General features: G+C 38.6%; 1 protein-coding gene across 1 annotated transcript in view; it reads right to left on the bottom strand.

Moving 5' to 3' along the window:
• The window catches only part of MICU1 (mitochondrial calcium uptake 1), a 272,079-nt gene that overhangs the window by 161,577 nt on the left and 85,655 nt on the right, over positions 1-24,847 (bottom strand). The window contains exon 6 of the mRNA XM_049854813.1: positions 10,351-10,465. Within this exon, the coding sequence (XP_049710770.1) occupies positions 10,351-10,465 (115 nt within the window). The remainder of the gene's footprint in view (positions 1-10,350; positions 10,466-24,847) is intronic.

Raw genomic sequence — 24,847 nt, 5'->3', positions numbered from 1 at the left:
CTGGGGAAGGGGCACAGTCACAGGGCAGCCGGGACTCCATTCAAATAGGACTGGGGAAGGGGCACAGTCAGTCACGGGCAGCCAGGACTCCATTCAAATAGGACTGGGGAAGGGGCACAGTCAGTCACGGGCAGCCAGGACTCCATTCAAATAGGACTGGGGAAGGGGCACAGTCACAGGGCAGCCGGGACTCCATTCAAATAGGACTGGGGAAGGGGCACAGTCACAGGGCAGCCGGGACTCCATTCAAATAGGACTGGGGAAGGGGCACAGTCAGTCACGGGGCAGCCGGGACTCCATTCAAATAGGACTGGGGAAGGGGCACAGTCAGTCACGGGCAGCCGGGACTCCATTCAAATAGGACTGGGGAAGGGGCACAGTCACAGGGCAGCCGGGACTCCATTCAAATAGGACTGGGGAAGGGGCACAGTCAGTCACGGGGCAGCCGGGACTCCATTCAAATAGGACTGGGGAAGGGGCACAGTCAGTCATGGGCAGCCGGGACTCCATTCAAATAGGACTGGGGAAGGGGCACAGTCACAGGGCAGCCGGGACTCCATTCAAATAGGACTGGGGAAGGGGCACAGTCACAGGGCAGCCGGGACTCCATTCAAATAGGACTGGGGAAGGGGTACAGTCAGTCACGGGCAGCCGGGACTCCATTCAAATAGGACTGGGGAAGGGGCACAGTCAGTCACGGACAGCCGGGACTCCATTCAAATAGGACTGGGAAAGGGGTACAGTCAGTCATGGGCAGCCAGGACTCCGTTCAAATAGGACTGGGGAAGGGGCACGGTCACAGGGCAGCCAGGACTCCATTCAAATAGGACTGGGGAAGGGGCACAGTCAGTCACTGGGCAGCCAGGCCTCCATTCAAATAGGACTAGGGAAGGGGCACAGTCAGTCACGGGGCAGCCGGGACTCCATTCAAATAGGACTGGGGAAGGGGCACAGTCAGTCACGGGGCAACCAGGCCTCCATTCAAATAGGACTGGGGAAGGGGCACAGTCAGTCACGGGGCAGCCAGGCCTCCATTCAAATAGGACTGGGGAAGAGGCACAGTCAGTCACGGGGCAGCCAGGACTCCATCCAAATAGGACTGGGGAAGGGGCACAGTCAGTCACGGGGCAGCCAGGACTCCATTCAAATAGGACTGGGGAAGGGGCACAGTCAGTCATGTGGCAGCCAGGACTCCATCCGAATAGGACTGCGGAAGGGGCACACAAGTTGCTCTTCCCAGCAGCACTTACTGGAATGAGCTGGTTAGAATACCCATGTTTCTACTCTAACAAATTCTGACCATAAAGAAAAACACTTAAGAAATTTAATGTATGTTCTCAGAACAGACTTAAAATTCATACTGACTCAGTCTTGCCTTTATCTGAAAATTCTAAAACAATATGAGACAGTTACTATGGGTTTACTATTACACATAGGTTCTGTGATGGCTGAATAAGAAGAGCTGTTTATTTTTTTTTTACTTCGAACTTTTTCTTACTGTGCTTTAAGTGAAAGTTTACCAATCAAGTCAGTCTCTCATATAAAAATTTATATACACCTTGCTATGTACTCCTAGTTGCTCTCCCCTAATGAGATAGCACACTCCTCCTCTCTACTCTGTATTCCCTGTGACCATTCAACCAGCTCCTGTCCCCTTCTGCTTTCTCATCTCCCCTCCAGACAGGAGCTGCCCACATAGGCTCATGTGCCTACTTGAGCCAAGAAGCTCACTCCTCAGCAGTATCATTTTCTGTCCTATAGTCCAGTCCAATCCCTGTCTGAAGAGTTGGCTTTGGGAATGGTTCCAGTCTTGGGCTAACAGAGGGTCCAGGGATCATGACCTCCTGGGTCCCTCTAGTCTCAGTCAGACCATTAAGTCTGGTCTTTTCACAGAGTTCTTTATTCTTTATTGCATCTCAGTGTGATGTGCTTATTTAATGGCAATTGGCAAGGTTTTTAAAATAATATGAAATACTACATGTTACAAGAGGAGCCCTGGTGGCTCAATGGTTAAGCATCCAGCTGTTAAATGAAAGGGTGGCTGTTTGAACCCACCCAGGGGCTCTGCGGGAGAAAGACCTGGCAATCTGCTTCTGTAAAGATTACAGCCTAGAAAACTCTATGGGGCAGTTCTGCTCTGTCACATGGGGTTGCTATAAGCTGAAAGCGACTTGACAGAACCTAACAACAACATATGCTAAGAACCTGAGTTTAAAAACTTCATAGGAAAATTGTGAAATTTTTCTGAATCCCTTCAACAAGGCTTTAGCTGCACCCTTATTCCTTCTAGGTGGCGTAGTGGTTAAGTGCTACAGCTGTTAACCAAGAGGCTGGCAGTTCAAATCCGCCAGGTGCTCCTTGGAAACTCTATGGGGCAGTTCTATCTACTCTGTCCTATAGGGTCACTACGAGTTGGAATCGACTTGATGGCAGTGGGTTTGGTTTTTTGGTTTTATTCCTTCTAACTACTACTTTTCTTCCATTTACAATTTTTCTAGAAAATACATTTCAGCCTTGATTCTCAAAAAAAAAAAGGGGGGGAGGGGTGGAGGAAGAGGGAGAGAGACTCATAATTTACTCCTGAACAAAAGAAATATCTGATATTTCTAAGTTCACAATACACAGCTACCTGTGAGCTGTATCTCAGCCTAAGTTACTGGATGATCTTCAGAGGGCTGCCAGAAACATTCTTTCATTCAAATTGCTCTTCCTTACACTGTTGTTTGACAGTTGTGCCACAAGGAAGTGTATTCAATGCCAGAGATGTCAAAGAGCTTGGATTCCCCAAGAGCTCCTGAGACACAGAGATTCTAAAAGGCCTGCCAGTGCTTTACCCTTGCATCAAGGTCATGTTCTACTTTAGGAATAGTCTTTCTTCAAATGCATGTTACTATCTTTACGTTAAATTATACACACCTGTGTGATAAACCCTCACCCATATCTTGAGAGATCCAAAAAAAAAAAAAAAAAAACCAACATCTGCTTGACTTTAACTTTATTCTATGTGGTTTCATTTCACTCCATATGCTCAATAGTAGCCAAAGTGACAATTCATGCCAAGATACAATTTATTGCATAGATGTTTAGAACTAGCTGCTTTAATAAAGAGGTTGGGTTTTTGTTACTTAGCCTATGCTAATTTGAAGGACTCCCTTTTTATGTGATAGGGTTTGGCATTCACCAAAAAGCTATTTGGTTTTTCAATTTAGTGTCCAAATAAAAAATTTTAGCAGTATACTAATTCATTTTCTAGCTTTCATCATGAATATATATCCAGAGAGAGAGAAATCATTGAACAATTTTTAAATGCTAGGCAGGATGCTGAGGGTACATGGAACAAAATAACATTTTAGTATGTATACTAAGTTATTATGGAGCCCTGATGGTGCAGTGGATAAAATACTTGCTGCTAACTGAAAGGTTGGTAAAAAAAAAAAAAAACCAAACCCAGTGCTGCTGAGTCGATTTCGACTCATAGTGACCCTATAGGGCAGAGCAGAACTGCCCCATACAGTTTCCAAGGAGCACCTGGCAGATTCGAACTGCCGACCCTTTGGTTAGCAGCCATAGTTTGACCCTATTAGCCCCCTGTACAGGAGAAGGATGTGGCAATCTGTTTCCTTTAAAGATTACAGCCTTGGAAACCCTATGGGGCAGTTCTACTTTGTCCTACAGGGTTGCTGTGAGTCCGAATCAACCTGATGGCAATGGTTGTTGTTGTTTTTTTTTTTTTTAACACTAAGTAACCATTCAGAAAAATTCTCATGGATATCTTCCCCAGAAGGGCAGTGATTACACAGATCGTTCAACGGCAACCACTATGTCTTACCCTGATCCCTTTTTTGCACCCTTGAATTACTCAGCACAACAAATAAACATTTTCTAAAGTTGTTCCAGGAGTGGGTAAGAAACAAATGAAGATGCCTAAGCATAATCAAAGACTATTCAGTTGTAAGTTTTAGGGAAAGGCCAGTTATACAGATGGAGAAATACAACTGATTCTAGTCCAGTCTCTACGAGGCAAACGGTGTAAAAAAAAGTGAGGCTCTCAGACGGCAAGCAAAGGTCTTTAAACATCATCAAACAATTATTGAGGGCCTGATTCCTACAGAGCCATCCCAACCATTAACAACCCCAAAACAGGCCAGGGTAGAGCCTCAGGAGGATAGGACAGAAGTTAGGAGAGTCGTAAGAGGCTGACATCAGGGAAAATTTCTACAATCTACTCTAGGGAAATGAAGGAAAGATTAAATACGGCAGAAAGGTACACTGAGGTCCGTTTGGCAGTATAATCAAGGGTGGTATGGAGATGGGTGGGTGGCTGGGTCTCCATTCTACCTTGTAGAGATTCAAGGGAAGCCCCATTCCAAATATCCTTTCACTCAAATATTTTTAGAATGACTACTATTAGCAAGATACAGTGTTAGGTACTTTGGGGATACAAAGTAATATGACATAGTTCCTACTTCCTTCCCTAAAGATATTATTTAGTGATATCATATTCACTACCTAAATTTTCATCAATTACAGATTCTTTTGAGTTAACAAGCATTTTCATGCAAATACCTCTGGTGCTGCTATGGGACACCATAAAAAAAAAAAAAACACATAACTCATGCAAAATTTAATGCAAAAATGTTTTAAATCTTAATGGTTCTTTTATAAAATCCTAGCAGAGATATGCTGGGAGAAAGGCAGTTTTGATTTGAAGAGTGAGGGGAGAAAAAAGAAATAATTTTATGGGTTGGGTACTTTCTACAAGGCAGAGAATTTAGCTTACTTCAGTTTTACTTTTCCTACAGCTTCCTCCCACTGGCCAATGAGGCCTAAGGAGGAGGAAAGCCTTTGGACTTACCCAATGCTTTGCCTCTTAGGCCTTATCAAGAGCCTGAGAAACAAGGCAGACCTCATCTTCTGTTCTCTTCTAGAGGTCCTGTCTGGTTCTCAGTTACCAGAGGGAGCTGACTCCATGGGAAAGTAGTAAAAGGCTTTACAGGCTAACATAAACCATTCAAGAGAAGACAAAGAATACGCAGACATAATTTTGGTGGTGGCATCAGCCCACAGAGAATATAGAGAACACTCCTGACCACAACCTCATTCTGTACTCTTTTCTTTTTATAGCTATAGCCCCATCTGGCTACTTATGTTGAAAGGGTGGAGCTCCAGATCACATACCCCTAACAAATTTCTGTAACATTTTAAATCAGTATTCTTAAAATTTTCAAAAATATGAAAACAGATTTATTCAAATAAAACACAAATATGAAAAGGATAATAAGGAGGACTGGTTTCCTTATGGATACAAAGTTATGAAATCTTCTCCAAGATAGTCAAAATACATTTATATCTTATTTTTATTATTAGCCACAATTTGCTTTTCTAGTTTCTGTTCTCCCCTTGGTCTTGTTCACCCTCAGAACTAGTCCCAAGCAATTGTTTCCAAAGAATAATTTTGCTTTTGCAGAGAAAGAAAATATTTGAATCTTCTAGTACTGTCACAGGCAGATTTGAGAGTTAAACGCAAACACTACTCACTTCTTGTTCATCTGAACTAACATTCTTGTGTGGTTTTTGATACAAAGATGTAAATACTTTGACTTTTTGTAACAGCTGGGGATGCTGAAATGGTGTACTGTTGCCAAATTTGTCTGGCTGAAAATGAATTTAACATCATCTACGAATACTTGATAACAGAGCTCTGGTAGCACAGTGGTTAAGCACTCAGCTGCTAACCAAAAGGTTGGCAGCTGCTCCACGGGAGAAAGATGTGGCAGTCTGCTTCTGTAAGGATTATAGCCTTGGAAACCCTGTGGGGAAGTTCTAGTCTGCCCTATACGGCTGCTATGAGCTGGAAATCAACTCAATGGCAACAGTTTTTTTTTTTTTACATAAATACTTGATAGACCTAAAAGCATTATTTTACTGTTTTGACAGAAGATAACATTTTTTATAAAATCAATGAATTAATTATAAGAACCGGTTATTCTAGAGAAGGATGTTACTAATAAACTGAGTCTAAGCACCTCTTAAAAAAGGCTAAAATAACACTGAAAAAGATCAGCCTTTCATCTGCTTTGTGTTACTCTTCATAATGTCAATTTAGCAATGGCAAATAATTCCCAAACATAAAAAAATAATAGCTAAAACACAGTTTCTCCATAACATCTCCAACTCTGATGTCCCAATAAAACAGATTTGTAACTGTCTTAAATCTATTGATTGATCTCAGCTGTTGGGCCTTGCCCACATTTTCTCAATGACAAGGTTTTCGCTCGACCTAAAAAAAACCCTTATGTTCATCTATAACATTTTCATTACATGGAATGGCAATGATCGACATCATTCTCTCTAGGTCACATATACTTTGTGATCTGCTCTTGACTTCAGTAAGGTAAGAAAAATAAAAGATTACAAAATTTCATACCAATACTATTGTGATTTCTCAAAATGTATATTTTTGTGAAAAAGATGCATCACATAAAGATGTTATTTAATTTTCAGTATAACCAAATCCGGTTGTAGTGAAAACCACTAAATTCGATTTCTGCATTGATTCCATGAAATCTAAAGAGGGAATCAAAATTAGAATACACTGAACTATGCCTGATTTTCATTAGGTCCACTCCCAAAGCTTTAAAGCCTTAGGTACTGGACATGCTATAGCATTTTCTGCTTTTGGTTTTCCTAGTGGCTTTTTAAAGATTAATAGCAAATAAACCAAATAAAAAAACCAAACCCAGTGCCATCAAGTCGATTCCGACTCAAAGCGACCCTATAGGACAGAGTAAAACTGCCCCATAGAGTTTCAAAGGAGCACCCGGTGGATTCGAACTGCTGACCTCTTGGTTAGCAGCCGTAGCACTTAACCACTATGCCACCAAGGTTTCCTAATAGCAAATAGTAAGGAAAATTTCAATAATTGACTTTTGTACTTTTTTTTTTTTTTTTTATTGCTTTCCCACCACCCTGTCAAGCAATCTAAAATTGTTTTCATGCATTGGCCCACAAGGTTAAGAATTTTAGCTAGAACACATATGAAGACAAACAGCACGAAAAAATACATTTCACGACAGTCAATGGCCAAAATCCAGACTTTAAGTTACAGCATCACGATCCAGTGAGTCTTATCAGCAAGAGTAATCCACACCAACAAACAATATTTTTGCATTTGAGACAAATCTTGATGATCCTTCTCTACACCTAGTTATAGAGAAAAATCTCTGACCACCTGCTAACGTTGAAGTTGGTTAGTGCTGAGAATTAAGTCATTAATACCCATGCATGGGTATTTTCACTCAATTCCTATTAACCTTCTTTAAGGATAAGAAGCAATATATAGGGGCTTTTGGGGAATTATTTAATAATAGTAATAATTAATAGCCTCTTCATCTTACTTGGAGCCCTGGTGGTGCAGTAGTTAAGAGCTCGCCCACTAATCAAAAAGTTGGCAGTTCAAATCTAGCAGCTGCTCTTTGGAAACCCTATGGGGCAATTCTACTCTGTCCTATAGAGTCACTATGTGTTGGAATTAACTTGACAGCAATGGGTTTGGCTTTTGGTTTTTATCTTACTTAGAATTAATCTGAACTTATTTTACAAATGGGCGGTTATCTTGGTATTTGACTTAATACAGATGTTATGGCTCATGGTGAAAATTCTTCAAGTAAATCTATCAAAACTGATCAGAGGGATGGGGTATAAATCACCAGAATTTATCAATGAGGAATAAGGGAGAATACAAATATATAAATCTTGAATTATTATAAGAAACCAAACTTGTTTGGAAATCAGTTAATTAAAAACCATCTTTCTCTCGTTCCACTTGTACTGTCTATAGAATCAAGACATCAACCACTACAAAGATTGTTCTCAATTTCAATATCAACAGCAAAGTCGAGTCTTACATTTGCACGACTTTTCTTCTGGAAAACATTTTATATTCTTGCTTTGTCACCCTGGCACAATGCTTTATATACAGTAGATCTCTCTGTAGTGAACATCATTAGAAATTTATTTACATTACAAACTTGTGATTACTGCCATGCAGTTTATATTCTAGGTGGGGAGAAGAACAATGGTCAAGATAAACAAGTAAGTTATATAGAATGTTAAACAGTGGTAAGTGTTAAGGGAAAAATAAAGCAGAAAAGCAGTTTAGAAGTACGTATAAGTGTGTGTGGGAAAGCATCTATTATCTGAATCAGAGGGTGTGTCTGCATGTACAGAGTAAGAAATTCATGCCATTACTTTTGTAAATGTTTCTACCAAATTGGTTGTTATTCTGAGTGTGTGTATAATAACCTCTTGTTTAATCAAACTTATGAAAAGTTAAGATACGAAGAATCAACTCTATTTAATGGGGAAGTTATATCACATAACATACCTTCTTTGAAAAAGCAGCGTTTCTTAATTTTAAGAGAGGTAATTATAATTCAGGAAAGAAAACAAATGATTCCGTATATGTGGTTGTCAAATTTTATTTTAGACAACATAGAAGAGTTTCTAAAGTATTTTAAGATTCCAAGAGTCAGTTCATAAGGGCAGAGTGTTCATACTCTTCTGTTCAAAATGACAGAGATTTCTTGAACACCACTGAGTCCATTAATTTTGAAAGAAAACATCTACTCAGAAATATGACAGTCCTGTATCATCTGAGTGATACCCTTTGCACTGCTTCGGCTGGTTTTTGGTTAGAAATCTCAAGGAAGGTTCCTACCCACCAAAGTAATCAGATGAATGCATACACACCTGAGGTCACCATGAGTCGTGGTCAACTCGATAGCAACTGGTGCCAGGACGTCAAGAATAAAAATCAAGACAGATTGCACAGCTACTAAATGCTAGGCACTGAACCTGGTACTTTATATGCATTATCACGTAATCCTCAAGTCAATCATTTGCAGTTGTTATTATTGCCCCTTGGAAGCTCTGTGGGGCAGCTCTACTCTGTTCTCTAGGGTCGCTATGAGTCGGAATTGACTCGACGGCACTGGGTTTGGGTTTGTTTTTGTTATTTTTTTTGGTATTATTGCCATCTTCATTTTACAGGTGAAACAGAAGAGCAGTGACCTGTCCAAAATCACAAAGCTAAGAAGTGTCAGGGCCAGGGTTTGAATTGAAGTCTGCCTCAAAAACCCATGCTCTGCCAAAATAATAGCCAACTCTAATAACACACAATTTAAGATCATAAATGTGCTTGTGTTTAGCTTACTGTTTTGGATCTTTGTAATAAATCAACATATATTTACACTGCTCAAGCACTGGTTCACCACATGAATTTATTGAGAGACTCTGGTACCCAAAGACAGCCGCAGGAAGGCACAGTAGTCTATTTCTTCATTTCCCTGTCAATCCTTACACAGAGGGAAGGCTAAAAGTGGCCACAACCACGGCAGGAACCGTGTATGTCATTTATTAAAAACTGTCTTGAATTTGTATTTTTACAGATGATTGGCTTGGAAAAGGGGAGGCAGGGCCGGTCATTTTCATTGGTAGGTCCCAGGTAGAAAAAGTTCAGAATCACCTCTTTCAAATGTACAGATCTGAACTCTCTGATTCAACTTATGCAGATTTTAATAGAACGTACACAGATAGCCATGAACATTCATTTTGTTTTCTTTTTCTGCATGTTAAAAGAAAGTCTCACTAAAGGGAGATAAAAGTTAGAAACAGAGTAGCATACTAACCAACAAAGCTGTTTAGCTTACAGACTGTCAGAAGTTCATCAGCAATCTAAATTAATCAAATTTGTTTTGAGACTAAAGCAATATCCTCCAGGATTCAGAAATGAATACTCAACACAATTAGGACACCCAAGCAAATTTTCTTCTTTGGTGGAGGAAATGATAGATCTATGTGTCTTATTGGGGAAGTAGTAACGTTAAGGAGTCCCTGGGTGGCACAAATGATTAAGTATTTGACTACTAGCTGGAAGGGTGACAGAAAAACCAAGAGGTGCCTGGTGATCTGCTTCTGAAAGGCCACAGCCTTGAAAACCCTATGGGGCAGTTCTACTCTGCAAACACAGGGTAGCCATGAGTTGGAATCAACTCGATGGTAAGTAACAACAGGCTACAGGGTGGACAATACTAACTCATTTTGACAGAAGACAGCTTCAAACAGTTAAGTAGAACTTCAAGTTTTTTTTTTAACTTTATCTTGATACTTTTTCTTTTTCGCCCCCCTTCTCAGGTAGTTCTATACATGTTATAGAAAATTTGAAACAAATGAAATTTTATGAATTTATAATTGGCTAACTCTATCAACTTTTGTCTTCTCCCTCCAATCAATTTAACTCTTTATAATCCCATATGCTCCTCACAAATCAAAGGAAAAGTTTATACTTACTGGAAAGAACAGTTGTAAGGAAAATGTAGTCTGAAAAGGATATGAGCCCACATTCTCCAAGGGTGTAAAATATACTGCCTTCATCCGCAAATTTTTCTCGTTCCTGGGAAATTTTCTATTAAATGCATGGGTTCCACCAAAAGATAAAAAAAAAGAAATCAGTGAGTTAGAAAACAAACAGTAGAAGACGAATCACCCTTTCTCTGACAGTTTTATGCTATTTATCAGAAGCATTTCTCTGACGGCCATTTCAAGTCAATGGATCCTTTACAGTTTTCAAGATGATGAAAAGTTACAAGACAAAAAGGTTTTTTGTTTGTCTTGTTTTCAACACTGGCTTAATATAAAAATTGGAAAATAATTCAATTTTATGACCTGCTGCCATTTAGAACACCGAGACCCACTTCAGGATTGATTTTGTTTCTTAACTAAAAAAAAAAAAGCCTTCTTCTATAGAGGTATGTAAAGTAGTAAAAAGAAAAAAATTGAAATAAATAAATGAAAAAACTAAAACGAAATCAGTTCCAACTGTTAAAGAAAAACTATACTGTTAAAAAAAAAATAAAAAAAATTTATTAGTGATCAGAAATGAAGAGGTAAAAAACTATTTCCAAAGCCCACATAAACGTTCAAAAAACTAATTTCTGAAATACTAATTTTAATTTTTACTTTACGACCCAGAAATCTTGGTTTATGAATGTAGAACCACTGGAAGAGTAAAAAGCATCTCTGAAATAGTACGTCCAATCAGACATGCACGCCAATCTTTAGGCACGATTTAACTTGATCCTGTTTACTGTCACCTTGGTTACCTTGGTAGAGGCACCTAAATCTCCACTATTTGATGAAATGCTGGCTTTTACTCTAAGTAGACATTTCCATTCTCAGTTTCAATAGTGGCCTGTCAGCAACTGTTCTTTTCCTTGGTGTTTAAGCAAACCTATCCTGTTTTCAGAATTCCCGGCCAAACCATATACTTAGTGGTGACATCAAAGAGATTTTTAAAAAACTGGAAAGGATCCACCAAAGAGTTAGACTTGGAACTGATTTTCATAGTCCTGGACCAAATAAAGATGTTCAGTTATTCTGGAGTACCAAAAAAAGAAACAGTAGGTTTTAAGAACTCAAACCAACAAAGCGCAATCAAAGTAATAACGTCATGCAAGCACAGGATAAGAGGCAGCACTGCGAGCATAACTTCAGGAGGAGTATCATGAAACTAAACCAACAAGCACCAACACACCAGCATACAGGTACACAGCTATCCAACAGGTTACCTCTGTCTAGTGCAGATCCCATCATACACCACAAAGGAAAGAAAACTGGTTAACCAATTGAAAACACAAGTACCAAGTGAATCATCATGAAGTCAGTTTGCATGATTTCTTTAGTAAAACCATTCAAAACAGCCTCTGATTGACAGTTGCTTGCTCCTACGAGACAGCACCATGGGGCAGGTAAAAATCCTGAACGCCAACAAACTAGTACTAGGTTTTGGTTATGGATTCCAGTTAGGAAAGGGCTTCTCTCGCTTTATTTGTGGCTGACAGCAGGCATGTTCTGCTTGACGGCATTTAGATATTAGCTTCTTGTGCTGACAACAAAGATGAGCACACAGTCCAACGTGTTCTCATTAAGGTTAGATCTCATACCACACTTAATCTTCTACCAAAGAGATAAAACACAAATGCCAGACAAAAAAAGCTACTGGTCAAGAACCAGGGCAGTAAGGCCTTTCAGTGGGAAGTTCATACTTAAATCTTCTCAAAAAAAACAGAACGATTATATATTTTTTACATCATCCAGGATACTGCAAAAGTAAAACATATGAATGGGAAAACACACAAAATGAGAATAGGTCCCCAAATACATACCATTACCAGCCAGAACAATAAATTGTGTACAGGAGCTGAGCATTTTATAATGATTATGAGATCTCCATAGTAATTAAAATAAATAATAGATTGGTAGCCAGAAGTTGAGTCAGAGTCAACCTGATGGCAACCAGTTTGGTTTTTATTTTTTTTAGCCAGAAGTTGAGAAAAAGATAAAAGTTTAAGGACAGAATGAAATGGGCAACTAAGTCAAAGAAGCATACTACCCATTATTTTTCTAACAATCATCTGGACTACACTACTGCTCAGGAGATAATGAAAAGACAAATCTAATTTTGTTGGTAACTTCTAATTTTGATATAATTCTAAACTCAAAGGAAGTTGAAAGATTTGTATAAGGAACTCCCATATATATATTTTACCCAGGTTCACCAATACCCACTGCCCCACTTGCTTTATCACTGTATATATTATACATATTTCCCCCACTGCACAAACTGATGGAAACCTGGTGGTGCAGTGGTTAAGCGTTTGGCTGTTAATCAAAAAGTTGGCAGTTTGAATCTACCAGCTGCTCCTTGGAAACCCTATGGGGCAGTTCTATTCTGTCCTTTACAGTCACTATGAGTCTGAATCGAATGACAGCAATTTTTTTTATATAATGATTTGAAAGTAAATTGGAGATACCACGCCCCTTTATACCTAAATATTTCAGTACTATTTTTTAAGAACACAGACATTCTCTTACACTCCAGTACAAATTTATCAAATCCAAGAAATTTAACAATGATACACATATTACTATCTAATCCATAGTCCATATTCAAACTTGGTCAAGTGTCCCAATAATGTCCTTCATAGCTATTTTTTTTCCCTGTCAAGGATCTAATCCATGATCATACACTGCATTTAACTGTCATGTCTCTTAGTCTCCATTAACCTGGAATAGACTTCCTTTGTCCTTCTTGACTGGAACAGCTCTGAAAAGCACAGGTGAGTTATCTTATAGAATGCCCCTCAATTTGGATTAGGCTGATGTTTCCTTGTGATTAGATTCAGATTGTGCCTTTTTAGCAGGAATACCACAGAAGTGATGTGTCTTTCTTAGTGTATTTAATACCAGAAGCACATGAGTTGGGCTGTCTTGATATTATTTGGTTAACGTGGTATCAGCCTGATTCTCCACTGTAAAGTTACTATTTTTCCTTTGAAATTACTAAGTATTTTGTGAAAAGATACTTTGCGACTACATAAATATCCTGTTCCTTATTAAACTTCCACCCAGTTTCAGCACTGATTGGACTTCCTGGCACACTCATTCCCTCTATATTTACCAGTTGGCATTCCACTGTAAATAATCATTTTCCTCCATTTAATATCCCTTTATTTATATCAGTATAGACTAATACATTTTCTTTTATTCAAGCCTTATGACTCATTATTATCAGTATTTATTTCAATGCCCAAACTGTCCTACGTTTGGCTAGTGTGACCCCTTCAAGTGGACACCTGTATTCTGTGTTGTTTTCTGGTACAACATCTTTTTGTACCAGAAGAAGTACTCAAAACAAATAAAAAACAAAAAACCTATTTGGGCGCTTCCATGTTTCTGGTATAACTAGATGCTCCAGACTCATCTCGTCCTTTCCCTGTCCCAGCTCTGGAACAGCTTTTTCAGTAAGGAGCCCTTGATCCTTTCAGTGGAGATCGATATTTAGAAACCAAGATCTGGGTGCTAGGTCCCATTGCCATTGAATCAATTCCAACTCATAGTGACCCTATAGCACAGAGCAGAACTGCCCCATAGGGTTTCTAAGGAGCTGCTGGTGGATTCAAAGCTGGTATGTATATGTACATGAATTACATGTGTGTGTACATCCACATACAAACACTATCTACCAACCTATCAATTCATATCGATACCTTTAATTCCACTCTAACACTATAGGGCACAATTTAGTCTTTCCCCTTACAAACTTGTACCTTTCTTCTCTAATAGTGAGAACCATTTTCCATTATCCTCAACATATGTATTCATTTGCTCTAGCTTAGAGTACACAAAAAGTAATTTCAGAATTGTTATTTCATATCTCTGGGGAAAAAAAAAATACCAACTGGAGCTCAATATTTGTTAAAATCTTTTAAAAGTAAAATATACATACAGTAAAATGCATAAATCTAGCATACAATTCAATGAGTTTTGAAAATATAAATACCTTAGTAAACCATATCGTTTTCAAGGTATAGAACACTTCCATCACCCCTGAAAGTTCCTTTGTGCTCCTCTACAGCTAATTCCCATGATATTTTTTCACGACAGATTTGTTCAGGCTGCATTGGAACTTCATACAAATGGTATCACCAGAATATACTCTTTCTGTCCAGCTTTTTTAGCACAGCATAATGTTAGGTAAGACTCATTCATACATATTGTTAAATTTATCAATTCATTCCTTTTTATTGCTGAGTAGGAAATACTACTGAGCAATAATAAAATTAAGAAATGTATTATTACACACTTATAACATAAAACAAATTTTATTGACAATAAAATCTTATTTGTTGCAATAAATAATACCCACAACTTATTGTATATAATAATAGTGTGCATAATAATACAAATAATACCACAATTTATTTATTCATTCCCTTGTTGATAAACACTTATGCTCTTTTCAGTTTTTGGAAATTATGAATCAAGGTGCTATGAATATTCTTGTATGGGTCTTTTTTAGATATATACTTTCAGTTCTCTTGGGTAAATATCTTGGAGTAGAACTGCCACATCATAGGGTAGGCATATATGTTCCTGTATGAGAAAATGCCAAAACTTCTCCAAAGTTGTTATACCTTTTTTACTTTCACCATCAATGTATAAAAGTTCCACATCACCACCGGCATTGGCGCTGCCAGTATTTTTAATTTTAGCCATTGGAATGGGTATGTAGTGATATCTCATTGTGTTTTCATTTTGCATTTCCCAGTAACCAATGTTGTTGAGAATTTCTTCTTTTGTTTACTGGCAATTGTATATCTTTCTTTGAAAAGAATCTGTTCAAGTCTTTTGCTCATTTTTAATTGGGCTGTGATTTTATTACCGATCTGTAGGAGTTTATTACATATTCGGATATAAGACCTTTGCTGTCTTATATCCATTGTGTATAGCCAGACTCCAAGATGACCCCAATGATGCTTGCCTGCTGGTATTTATGGCTTCCTCTAGTCCCAATCCTCTTCCACATTGAATCAGGGTTGGTCTGTGTGACCAAGAAAATACAGGTGAATTGATGGTGTGTGATTTCCAGGGAAAGGTCATAAAAGGCATTGTGGTTTCTACCCTACTTTCTTGAGGGAAAGACTACCACCACTTCAAAAGAACACTGAAGAAGGCCTGTGGAGAGGCCTACAGGGTCCAGTAACAATCAGTACTATCTCACCAGCCATTTGAGTGAACCACCTTGGAAGTGACTTCTCTAGCTTCAGTCAAACTAGATAAGTGGGCCCTTAGCTGACATGTGATATGAAAGACCCTAAGCCAGAACTATGTAGCCAAATTGTTCTCAAATTCCCAACTCACAGAAGCCATGAGAGACAACAAATGGTTATTGTCGTTTTAAGCCACTAAGCTCTGGATTTATTCGTTACTCAGACTCATTAGTACTCACTGTACTCCTACAGTGAATCTTAACTAGTTACAGAGTTGCTGAAGTGGGGACAACATTTTTGCCTCCTTGACTACTCAACTAGGCGAAGCCAAAGAGAAAAAAATACGTATTTTAAGAATTAAATCACATTATTTCTTCTGTTAAGACCCACTTTTCAAGTTCTGAAGTTCTAAATAAACCTTTTTCATCAGGTAGAAGTCAATGAAATATGCCTGAAAAATAGATGGCTGCCTATCATCTAGGACCTTAAAACATCTTTGGTGTATAAAAATTCTGATAAAGAACACAGCTTTAACATTTAAGTTCTAGTCCTCTATGAACTTGAAATCACTGGATTATTTTAATACAGGTTTTATGTGTTGCTTAATGTCCACAATACGTTCTGTGAAATAGGACGTTATATAATTTGAACATTGTGCAAACACCATATTATATACAGACAGTCCCCGCAGAATCTGTAGTTAAATCCCCATAAAGCCTGTTACATTAAAACTTTATGGGAGCCCACCAGATAGAGCACAAGGAGCTCTATCTACTGGATACTGGAGGCTGGCCTTGCAGGGTGTGTGGCTGGGCCATGGGGGAGGGGGAGTGCAGAGAGGTGGCCATGGGTGTGCAGGTGCTGGGAGTGCAGCTGGTGTTGGCGGCCCTTGCTGCCACCGCCCTAGTGCGGCCACTTAATGATCATGTGCAGCCACCACCGCTGTCACCTGGAGCTGGGAACCCATGAGTGCCCTGACCCCGGCCATCGTCCCTGCCAGGGCCTGCGGCAGGACTGGAGGAGCCACAGGAGGTTCCGCCCTGCACCCGGAGTGAAAGGCTGCAGGGCTGCTCGGAGGATGAATGAAGCCAGGAGGAGGGAAAAGAGGAGGAGGTGCCGAGGGGATTGGAATGCACCTTGGAGCCCCTGTTGCTTGTTCACTCTGGGGGTTTGGGGTCTTTAAACCATTAGGGTGAAATAATAGGAGGAAATAGGAGGGCTGCTTTCCCTTTAGCAAAAAAAAAAAAAAAAAACTTACGGGACCACAGATGTATGAGCAGTTGGTCGTTGCCCAAAGGGATGTTACGCAGCACACAACTGTATTAACACTTCTCTAAGTTGCGAAATACTTTTCAAAGTTTATCTAGATCCCTTAAGTAACATTTGTAGTTGTACTTCAAAAACAAATTAATGGTGATAATTAAAACACTTCTTCCTGCAAATGCAATTTTGGTTTATCATTTTCAAATGACAAATAGTATTTCTAAACCTAGTGTTTGGGTCAGGTCATGGGGTGGGCAATGTTAGAAAGAAAGAGAAAATTCAGCAATTTTCCCATGCAATTAATGCTCAAACTTCATCATATAGTTGGTGCATGGATAGATGCCAAAGCCTTGGTAAGATACCCATCTTAAGCAATCACAGTATTCCCAACCTAACAGAAAATGTTGCACAGTTAAAATATGTGTTGCTCTTCCTCCCTGCTCTCATCCCTGAAGTTGTAGAAAGGAGAATTTGGGAAAATGTCAGATGAAAATTAAATTGCGATGCTTCTAAATTAGAGTGGTTCCTTCTCTTGCCTCAATTTCCTTCCAGCTTTTTGAAAAGTAATATTGCTTTTGAGCCAAACAAACATAAATTCCTGTGCAACACACTGCAGAAGGTGAATGCTTAAGACACTGTAAACTGCACTCTGCCAGAAAGCAATTCTCTTTTCAGTCCCAATTTTAACCACCTTCCTATAGGGTCGCTATGAGTTGGAAACAACTCGACAGCACTGGGTTCTGGATTAGGGTCTAAGAACAACTCCAAAACACCTAGAATGCAAATGCTTTCCCATGTCATTAACTAGATGGCCGCAAAGAAAATGGATACTAATGAGATGTTTAAAAAAGCAATGGCAGAAGGTTTGATTAAAGCAGTAAGAAAAACTCAAAAAGTCTACTGGAATATCATTAACTCCCAAGGAAATGGTCCAACTTCACTGAAGTGATTTATTTCAATATCTGATGAGGTATTATCAAAATCCTACAAGGGGAAAATCTTCAATTCTATTAATTTTCTCTGACATTATACCTGCACACTTGCTTCAAAGTAGCTCTGGGGAAGTGGAGTCTATGTTTTATCATTATGGATCGTCTGTGACCTAAACCTAACAATTTAATTTTGAACTTTGGCCACTCAAATAGGTCAATATTGGGTGACATGGATTATAAAAGGCTTCCCTGCCACTTAATGTAAAAACGACCTGAGGTACACATTTTTGAGAAAGAAATCAGTATAATAGTTTCAACTTCTTCCATTTGGAAAAAAATTATTACAAGAAACAATGCACCATAATAACAAAAACAAAAAGACTCTTCTTTACAAGGTCGCTATGAGTCAGAATCGACTCAACGGCAATGGGTTTGGTTTGGTTCACACTCTTGATTTATACTATCTCCTAGGAAACCCTCTAGAAGAAGGATTTTAAAATCCATCTTGAAACCAAACATCTCTAGGCATCCCGTGAACACCACTGACCATTAAAGGCATAATAAGCACTTTATATCTGTATTAACTGTTTTAGTCCTCACTACAAATCTATGAGGTAGGTAATATTATTACCTGCACTTTACAGCTGAGAAAACTGAGGTTGAGAGAAATTAAGTAGTTCAAGGTAAGAATTCTATTAAGCGGCACACCAGAACATGGTCTGATTCCAGGGCCCATGCTAGTAGCCGTTATGCTACCGTGTATCAAATGCATAAGAATACATCAGGTATCTATATTGTTTGCAGTTTCTAAAAACTGAGTGTTTTTTTAAGAAAAACATTGATCACTATTGTAAAATATTAACCTTGGGGCTTAGCTTGTATCAACTATCAAACCCATTGCTGTGGAGTTGATTCTGACGCATCGTGACCCTGTAGGACAGAGCAGAACTGCCCCATAGGGTTTACAAGGCTGGAATCTTTACGGAAGTTGACTGCCACATCTTTCTCCCACAGAGCAGCTGGTGGGTTTGAACTGCTGACCATTTGTTTAGCAGTAGAGCTCTTAACCACTGTGCCACAAGGGCTCCTGTATCAACTAACTTGAAATTGATTAGAAGGTTTGAGCCAATGATGTAGGGGCACATAACTTACTTTATGGTTTGACTTGTTCAAACGCATATTTTATTAATTTTCAAAACAAGCATCAACACTTCAAGAATACAATGATTCCTTATAGTTTTATTAATAGGTGTCAGATTAATCCATAATCGATGAACTTTATTTATATACCAAAGACAAATATGCAAAGCAAGAACTATCCTCACACATTATCCACAACCAAAGGTCATCAACTTATATTTTGGCTAAGTTGAGAACCCATTTTACCAGAATAAGAGGAGAAATAAATTGTTTTGAGTAGCTTTCATAAAAACTGATTCGTGTGACCTTAAAACATGCTAAAATAGTGCAAAAAGGAAATCTGTCTGGATCCAAGTCCTCTTATACCAAAGTGAATTTCAAATCTTGCTTTATGATGAAAAAGCTAAACATGAAGGTGTTAGAAATGTAATGATTAATCATGTTTATGCCTTCAAATCAACAATGATAAATCAAATGGGTTCGGCTGACCCCAAATTCAAACACAACAGGATCTAATATAAAAATGCATTTATGATTGAGTCTGAATATTTGGGACAACCAAGGAAACTACAATTTCTTTTGGGGTACTTAATGATTACATTATTGTTTCTTATTTCAAACCTGAATAATCAAAAGGGTTAAATCAACAGAGTTTAGTAATGGTGGAACGCAGAGACTGGAAAGAGACATTATGGATACTCCTCACAGCAATATAATGAGTATTTCACACCATTAATAAGCTGCATCTGAAGGACAGCACTCTAGGCTACCGGGAAAACAAAATGATCCCAGACTTTTCACAGGCAAAAGGAACTTGACATGCACAGGACAAATTCCTTCAAGGAAGCAAGCGAGAAAGTCACTTCTATAAAGGAGCTGCTCATTGGCCTCTGGAAGTTTAAAGGATTCATACTAGTACCATCAAAATGACTGCTATTTATAGAACCCAAAACAGATAATTCCCACAGCATCTATGCTAAGAGAAAAAGCTGTTATTTAATATAAAAAGCTTATTCACACATAAAATGCTTATTCACAAGATATTAAGAAGACAGTTAACTTGATTTTCAATCTTTGATCAGCAAAGAATACTAGTTTCAATAGTGAAAGTGTACAGAATACTGGTGCTCTGTCACCTATAGTGTTCAGCTACTAGGAGCTGCAGGAGCCGGAGGCTTCCAAGCATTTACGATTTCCTACCTCTCTTCTCTACTCACTTTCGGGTAAGGGGACCTAACCAAGGAAAGGCAGACAATTATCAAAAGAGAGCAAGAGTTTTTAGCCGCCTCTTGCAAACTGTCCTACCATAATTAGAGAACTAGAAGTGGTCTTCCTCAATCACAGATGTTAGCTTCTAAACTGATTTATTCTTCTTAGCATCCTTCATGATAGTTGTGCTATAAATATAATCTCCAGGATTAGACACACAGATAATGGGGTTATCAATAATTCTTTTGCCATAATTGTTTAATTATTTGTCGGTTTGTTACAGAAGATATCCAGGAAGACAGTTTTACTTAGCCATATGTATGCCAAGTAAATCTCTCATTTCCTCCCTCTCCTTGTAACTCATTTGGTATTTAAAAAAACAAAAAACCAAACCCATTGCTGTCGAATCAATTTTGACTCATAGCGTCTCTATAGGACAGACTAGAACTGCCCCCATAGAGTTTCCAAGGAGCGCCTCGTGGATTCGAACTGTCGGCCTTCTGGTTAGCAGCCAAACCTAAACCTTAACTGCTATGCCACCAGGGTTTCCTGTTTGGTATGGGGGCTACTAAAAATATATCCCATCTTAAAAACAAGGAAGCACAGAAAAAATGTACTGTAAAAATAAAAAATATGTTGTGATCTTCATTAACTGTATCGTTAGTTATTTTAAACTATAAAATGTTTTAAATTCAGTTTAATTTACAGCTCTAAGACTGCCAACCATCAGAAATGCCAAGAGTAATTTTTTAAAAATTAATAAATTTTAATAACTTATAAGCTGCAATAAAAGAGTCAGAGCTCTCAAAGACCAATTTAAAAAGTACGTTTTAAGAGTGTCCTTGAAATTCTCCTTTCCCAGCAGCCCAAAACTTACATTCTTTTTCATGGTTTTCTCCATGTGTTTGCTTGCTTTTCCCAGTTAAAGTCACTGATTAGCTAAAAAAAAGTAATGGGGTCTTTCTAAATGTTCTGTCTCCCCTTAAGCCATTTTACTGAGCAAAGTGCTAAGCAACTGCTTATTTGTATTTACTACATACAACTTGGAAACCCTGGTGGCGTAGTGGTTAAGTGCTACGGCTGCTAAATAAAGGGTCGGCAGTTCGAATCCGCCAGGCACTCCTTGGAAACTCTGTGGGGCAGTTCTACTCTGTCCTATAGGGTCACTATGAGTTGGAATCGACTCGATGGTACTGGGTTTGTTTTTTTTTTACATATAACAACTTTAAAAAAATCTACTATTTTTTCACTTAAAGTTACTGTTGTTGCTCTCATTATTCCAGGTAACAGTTCAACTAGGCACGTGGCACCTCAAATAAGACTATTTAAACCACCCAATTCATTGACTATTATCTTATAGAAAATAGTGATTAAAACAAAGCTTCCTGATCTTTTGTGTAACTCCTAGTGTGGAAAACGTCCTTTTAAATTATGCTGGGTTCTATATTCTCAAGGACGTGTGTGGTGTTTGAACTGTCGTATTAAAGACAAAGTATGTTAATGTAAAGCGACAGAACAGAGTTATTCTGAAGGGAGCAGGGGAAGGACATGAGCATGCACTGAACCTTTGTCCCTGAAGCATCACTACGGATTTCAGAGCATTAATTAATTTAAAGCACATGCTGCTGAGTCAATACCTGCCAGAAATCCTGATCAGAAGATGGGAAAAAGAAAAAAAAAAAAAAAAATCGACATTGATTATATGAACAAAACCCCTGAATCAAATACACATACTACAAAACATTAACACCTGTAATAAAATCACCGAACATCGGGGAACAGGAAATGCGGAACACATAGAAATGTTTTATATATTATCTGCTAGGCACAGTTAAAACTCAGTTCCTAACCACCACAAAATGAATACACAGTTGTAGAAAACTTTCTCTTCCTATAAAAAGAAAATACATGAAGAGTCACTTGTGTCTTAAAGAAAAGTAAACATTTCATTTTTTTCCCTCCCGTGGGTAGTTAAAGCATTTCTCTAATTAAGCTTCCTTATTAAGATGCCTCACTATCTTTTCATGGATATATATTTTTAACTTCATGGCAAATTAGTTGTTTTAACATCCATGTTAACATACAGGCAACTGAACTTGGATGCGTTCAGGGCATTAGTACCTACTCTATGGAGAAATTCGGAACAGCCACGTGGAAATAGTCCTCTTCCAAAATTCTGTTGTACTAAATAAAGTGCCATCCACATTAGTAATAAAAACTCAGCCATCATGGAGGCTGGCATTTGATGATGCGATTTAGGTTAGATAATTTAGCTGGGTACCACTCTAAAATATCTCCAAATTTCAAATAAGTTTAAAGATTAAAAAAAAAATACTTCACTGGCTGTGAAATAAAATTTGACCTGAATTTACCATCCTTCTCCAACCAAGCTTTGTAGCATGGGAACGATTCCTTGCTGAAAAATATACGCTACTAGCAATTTACAAGTCCATGGCAAGAGATGATGTGACAGGGGCCCAAAGGTTTTCCAGCACAGGGGTAAGGTGAATCTCTGTGAACTCTCGACAGCTAGGACATGAGAAGCCAAACCAGAGGTCTCTCTTCAGTTAATGGACTAGCTAATTAACCTGGGCCAATTGCTCATTATAAGATAGTACAGGAGAGATTTTTATAGCTGAATGAACCAGGAAGGAAAGAGCCAACCGTGTAGAGAGCAATTGTGCTATTCTAGCACTTCACACAAACCTAGAAAGAATACATATGATAGCAGCTAACTCCTTTCAGAAATTGAGTAAAGGGCTCAAAGTCATGTAAAATAGCTACAATCTGTAGAGCCAGATACTTTACTATTGTCTCAATTTTACTGACAAGGTAATTGACAGTCAGAGAGGTTATCCATCGCGAATGTGGCAGAGCCTATATGAACATAGGTTTGTCTGTATCCAAAGTCCACACTTCATTCTGCTGTATTACACACTAAGAAGTATAGCAATCTACAAGACTGTATCTTTTATTTGGGAGGGGGTGTTGAAAATACAGGTTGGAGGCAGTGCACTGGGCTGGCATGCAGGGCTTCCCTATCTCTCTGTTAACAGATGTTATTTTTTTGAGCAGTTTTTGGTTTACAGAAAAATTGGGCAGAGAGCACAGAGAGTTCCCATAAACAGTCCTCCCTCTTGTACCCTGTTTCTCCTGTTATTAACATCTAGCCACAACACTGTATTTTTCATGCCTAGTTCAGCACACTTTATAACATCCACCAATCATATACACACAGTTGTCAGATACTGAGTTAACTGCTCAAAATGGAAATCCCTTGGAAAATACTTCATAGGACAGATGCCACAGATCAGATTTTCTTAGGGTTATGGTGTGTAAAGAACAAAGGTCGCTAATGTGAAAGAAGAGCAAAGGGTGAGAAAATGTTTTGAAAATAATTTGAAGAACTTCATGAGAAGGAAGCATTAATTACAGCACATGCTGTTGAGTCAACACCTGCCAGAAATCCTGACCAGAAGTGAAGAGGGCTTGGAGCACTTACTGATCAAATTATTTCTGATAAAGAAATAATTTAAAGAACTTGGATGAGAAAGAAGGAAGATGAAAAAGTCTGTGACTAAAAATAAAAACAGAAAACCCCAGCAGGTGTCAAAGGAATTCCTGAAATGTTGAATCGGTAACTGAGCTCACGTTGGTAATTACATCCTAAATGTTTCCTAGTATGAAACCAGTTGCTGCCCAGTTGGTGCTGACTCATGGTGACCCCACGTGTGTCAGAGTAGAACTGTGCTCCACAGGGTTTTCAATGGCTGAGTTTTCAGAAGTGGATCGATCATGAGGGCTTTTTTCTGAGGTGCCTCTGGGAGGACTCAAACCACCAATCGTTTGGTTAGCAGCAAGCGAGTTAACCATTTGCACCAAGCAGGGACTAATATAAAGACTGACTATAAGCACTACAATGAGTATAAAGGGCAAATCTGCTGCAAAAGACCTCCTTAAAGGGTCGAAAAGCGAAGATGTCACTTTGAGGACTAGTGTGCACCCGACCCAAGCCATGATATTTTCAATTGCCTCATCTGCATGTAAAAACTGAACAATAACGAAGACTGAAGAATTGATGCCTTTGGATTATGGTGTTGGTGAAGAATATTGACTATGCCATGGACTGCCAGAAGAATGAACAAATCTGTCTTAGAAGAAGTACAGCCAGAATGTTCCTTAGAAGCAAGGATGACAAGACTTTGTCTCATGAGCTTTGGACATGTTATCAGGAGGGACCAGTCCTTGGAGAAGGACATCATTCTTTGTAAGGTAGAGAGTCAGCGAAAAAGAGGAAGACCCTCAACTAGCCGGACTGACACAGTGGCTGAAACAATGGGCTCAAACACAGCAACCATCGTGAGGATGGCACAGGACCAGGCAGTGTTTCCTTCTGTTGTACACGAACGAGGTCACTATGAATGGGAATGAACTTGACGGCACCTAATAACAAGTAGGTAGCCCCATTCAAATGATGGCTATATTTAACATACAAGCTCATCAATAATTGAGAAGGTAGAGTAAATAAATTTAGTTTGTAAAAGAAAAATTATTTTCTCTACTTATTTATCCTGATCAGTAAAGGTCCAATTTTTCAAATACAGATGACAGTACTCACTTTACAAGTGATGGCTTAAATTAATTAAAAAAAAAAAAAAGACATAGCACTTTTTAAAATGCCAATTGGTGCTC

Source organism: Elephas maximus, chromosome 16 (assembly GCF_024166365.1).
Source record: "Elephas maximus indicus isolate mEleMax1 chromosome 16, mEleMax1 primary haplotype, whole genome shotgun sequence".
NCBI lineage: Eukaryota > Metazoa > Chordata > Mammalia > Proboscidea > Elephantidae > Elephas > Elephas maximus.
Note: the sequence above shows the minus strand (reverse complement) of the source record. Positions and strands in the feature narration are given on the sequence as shown.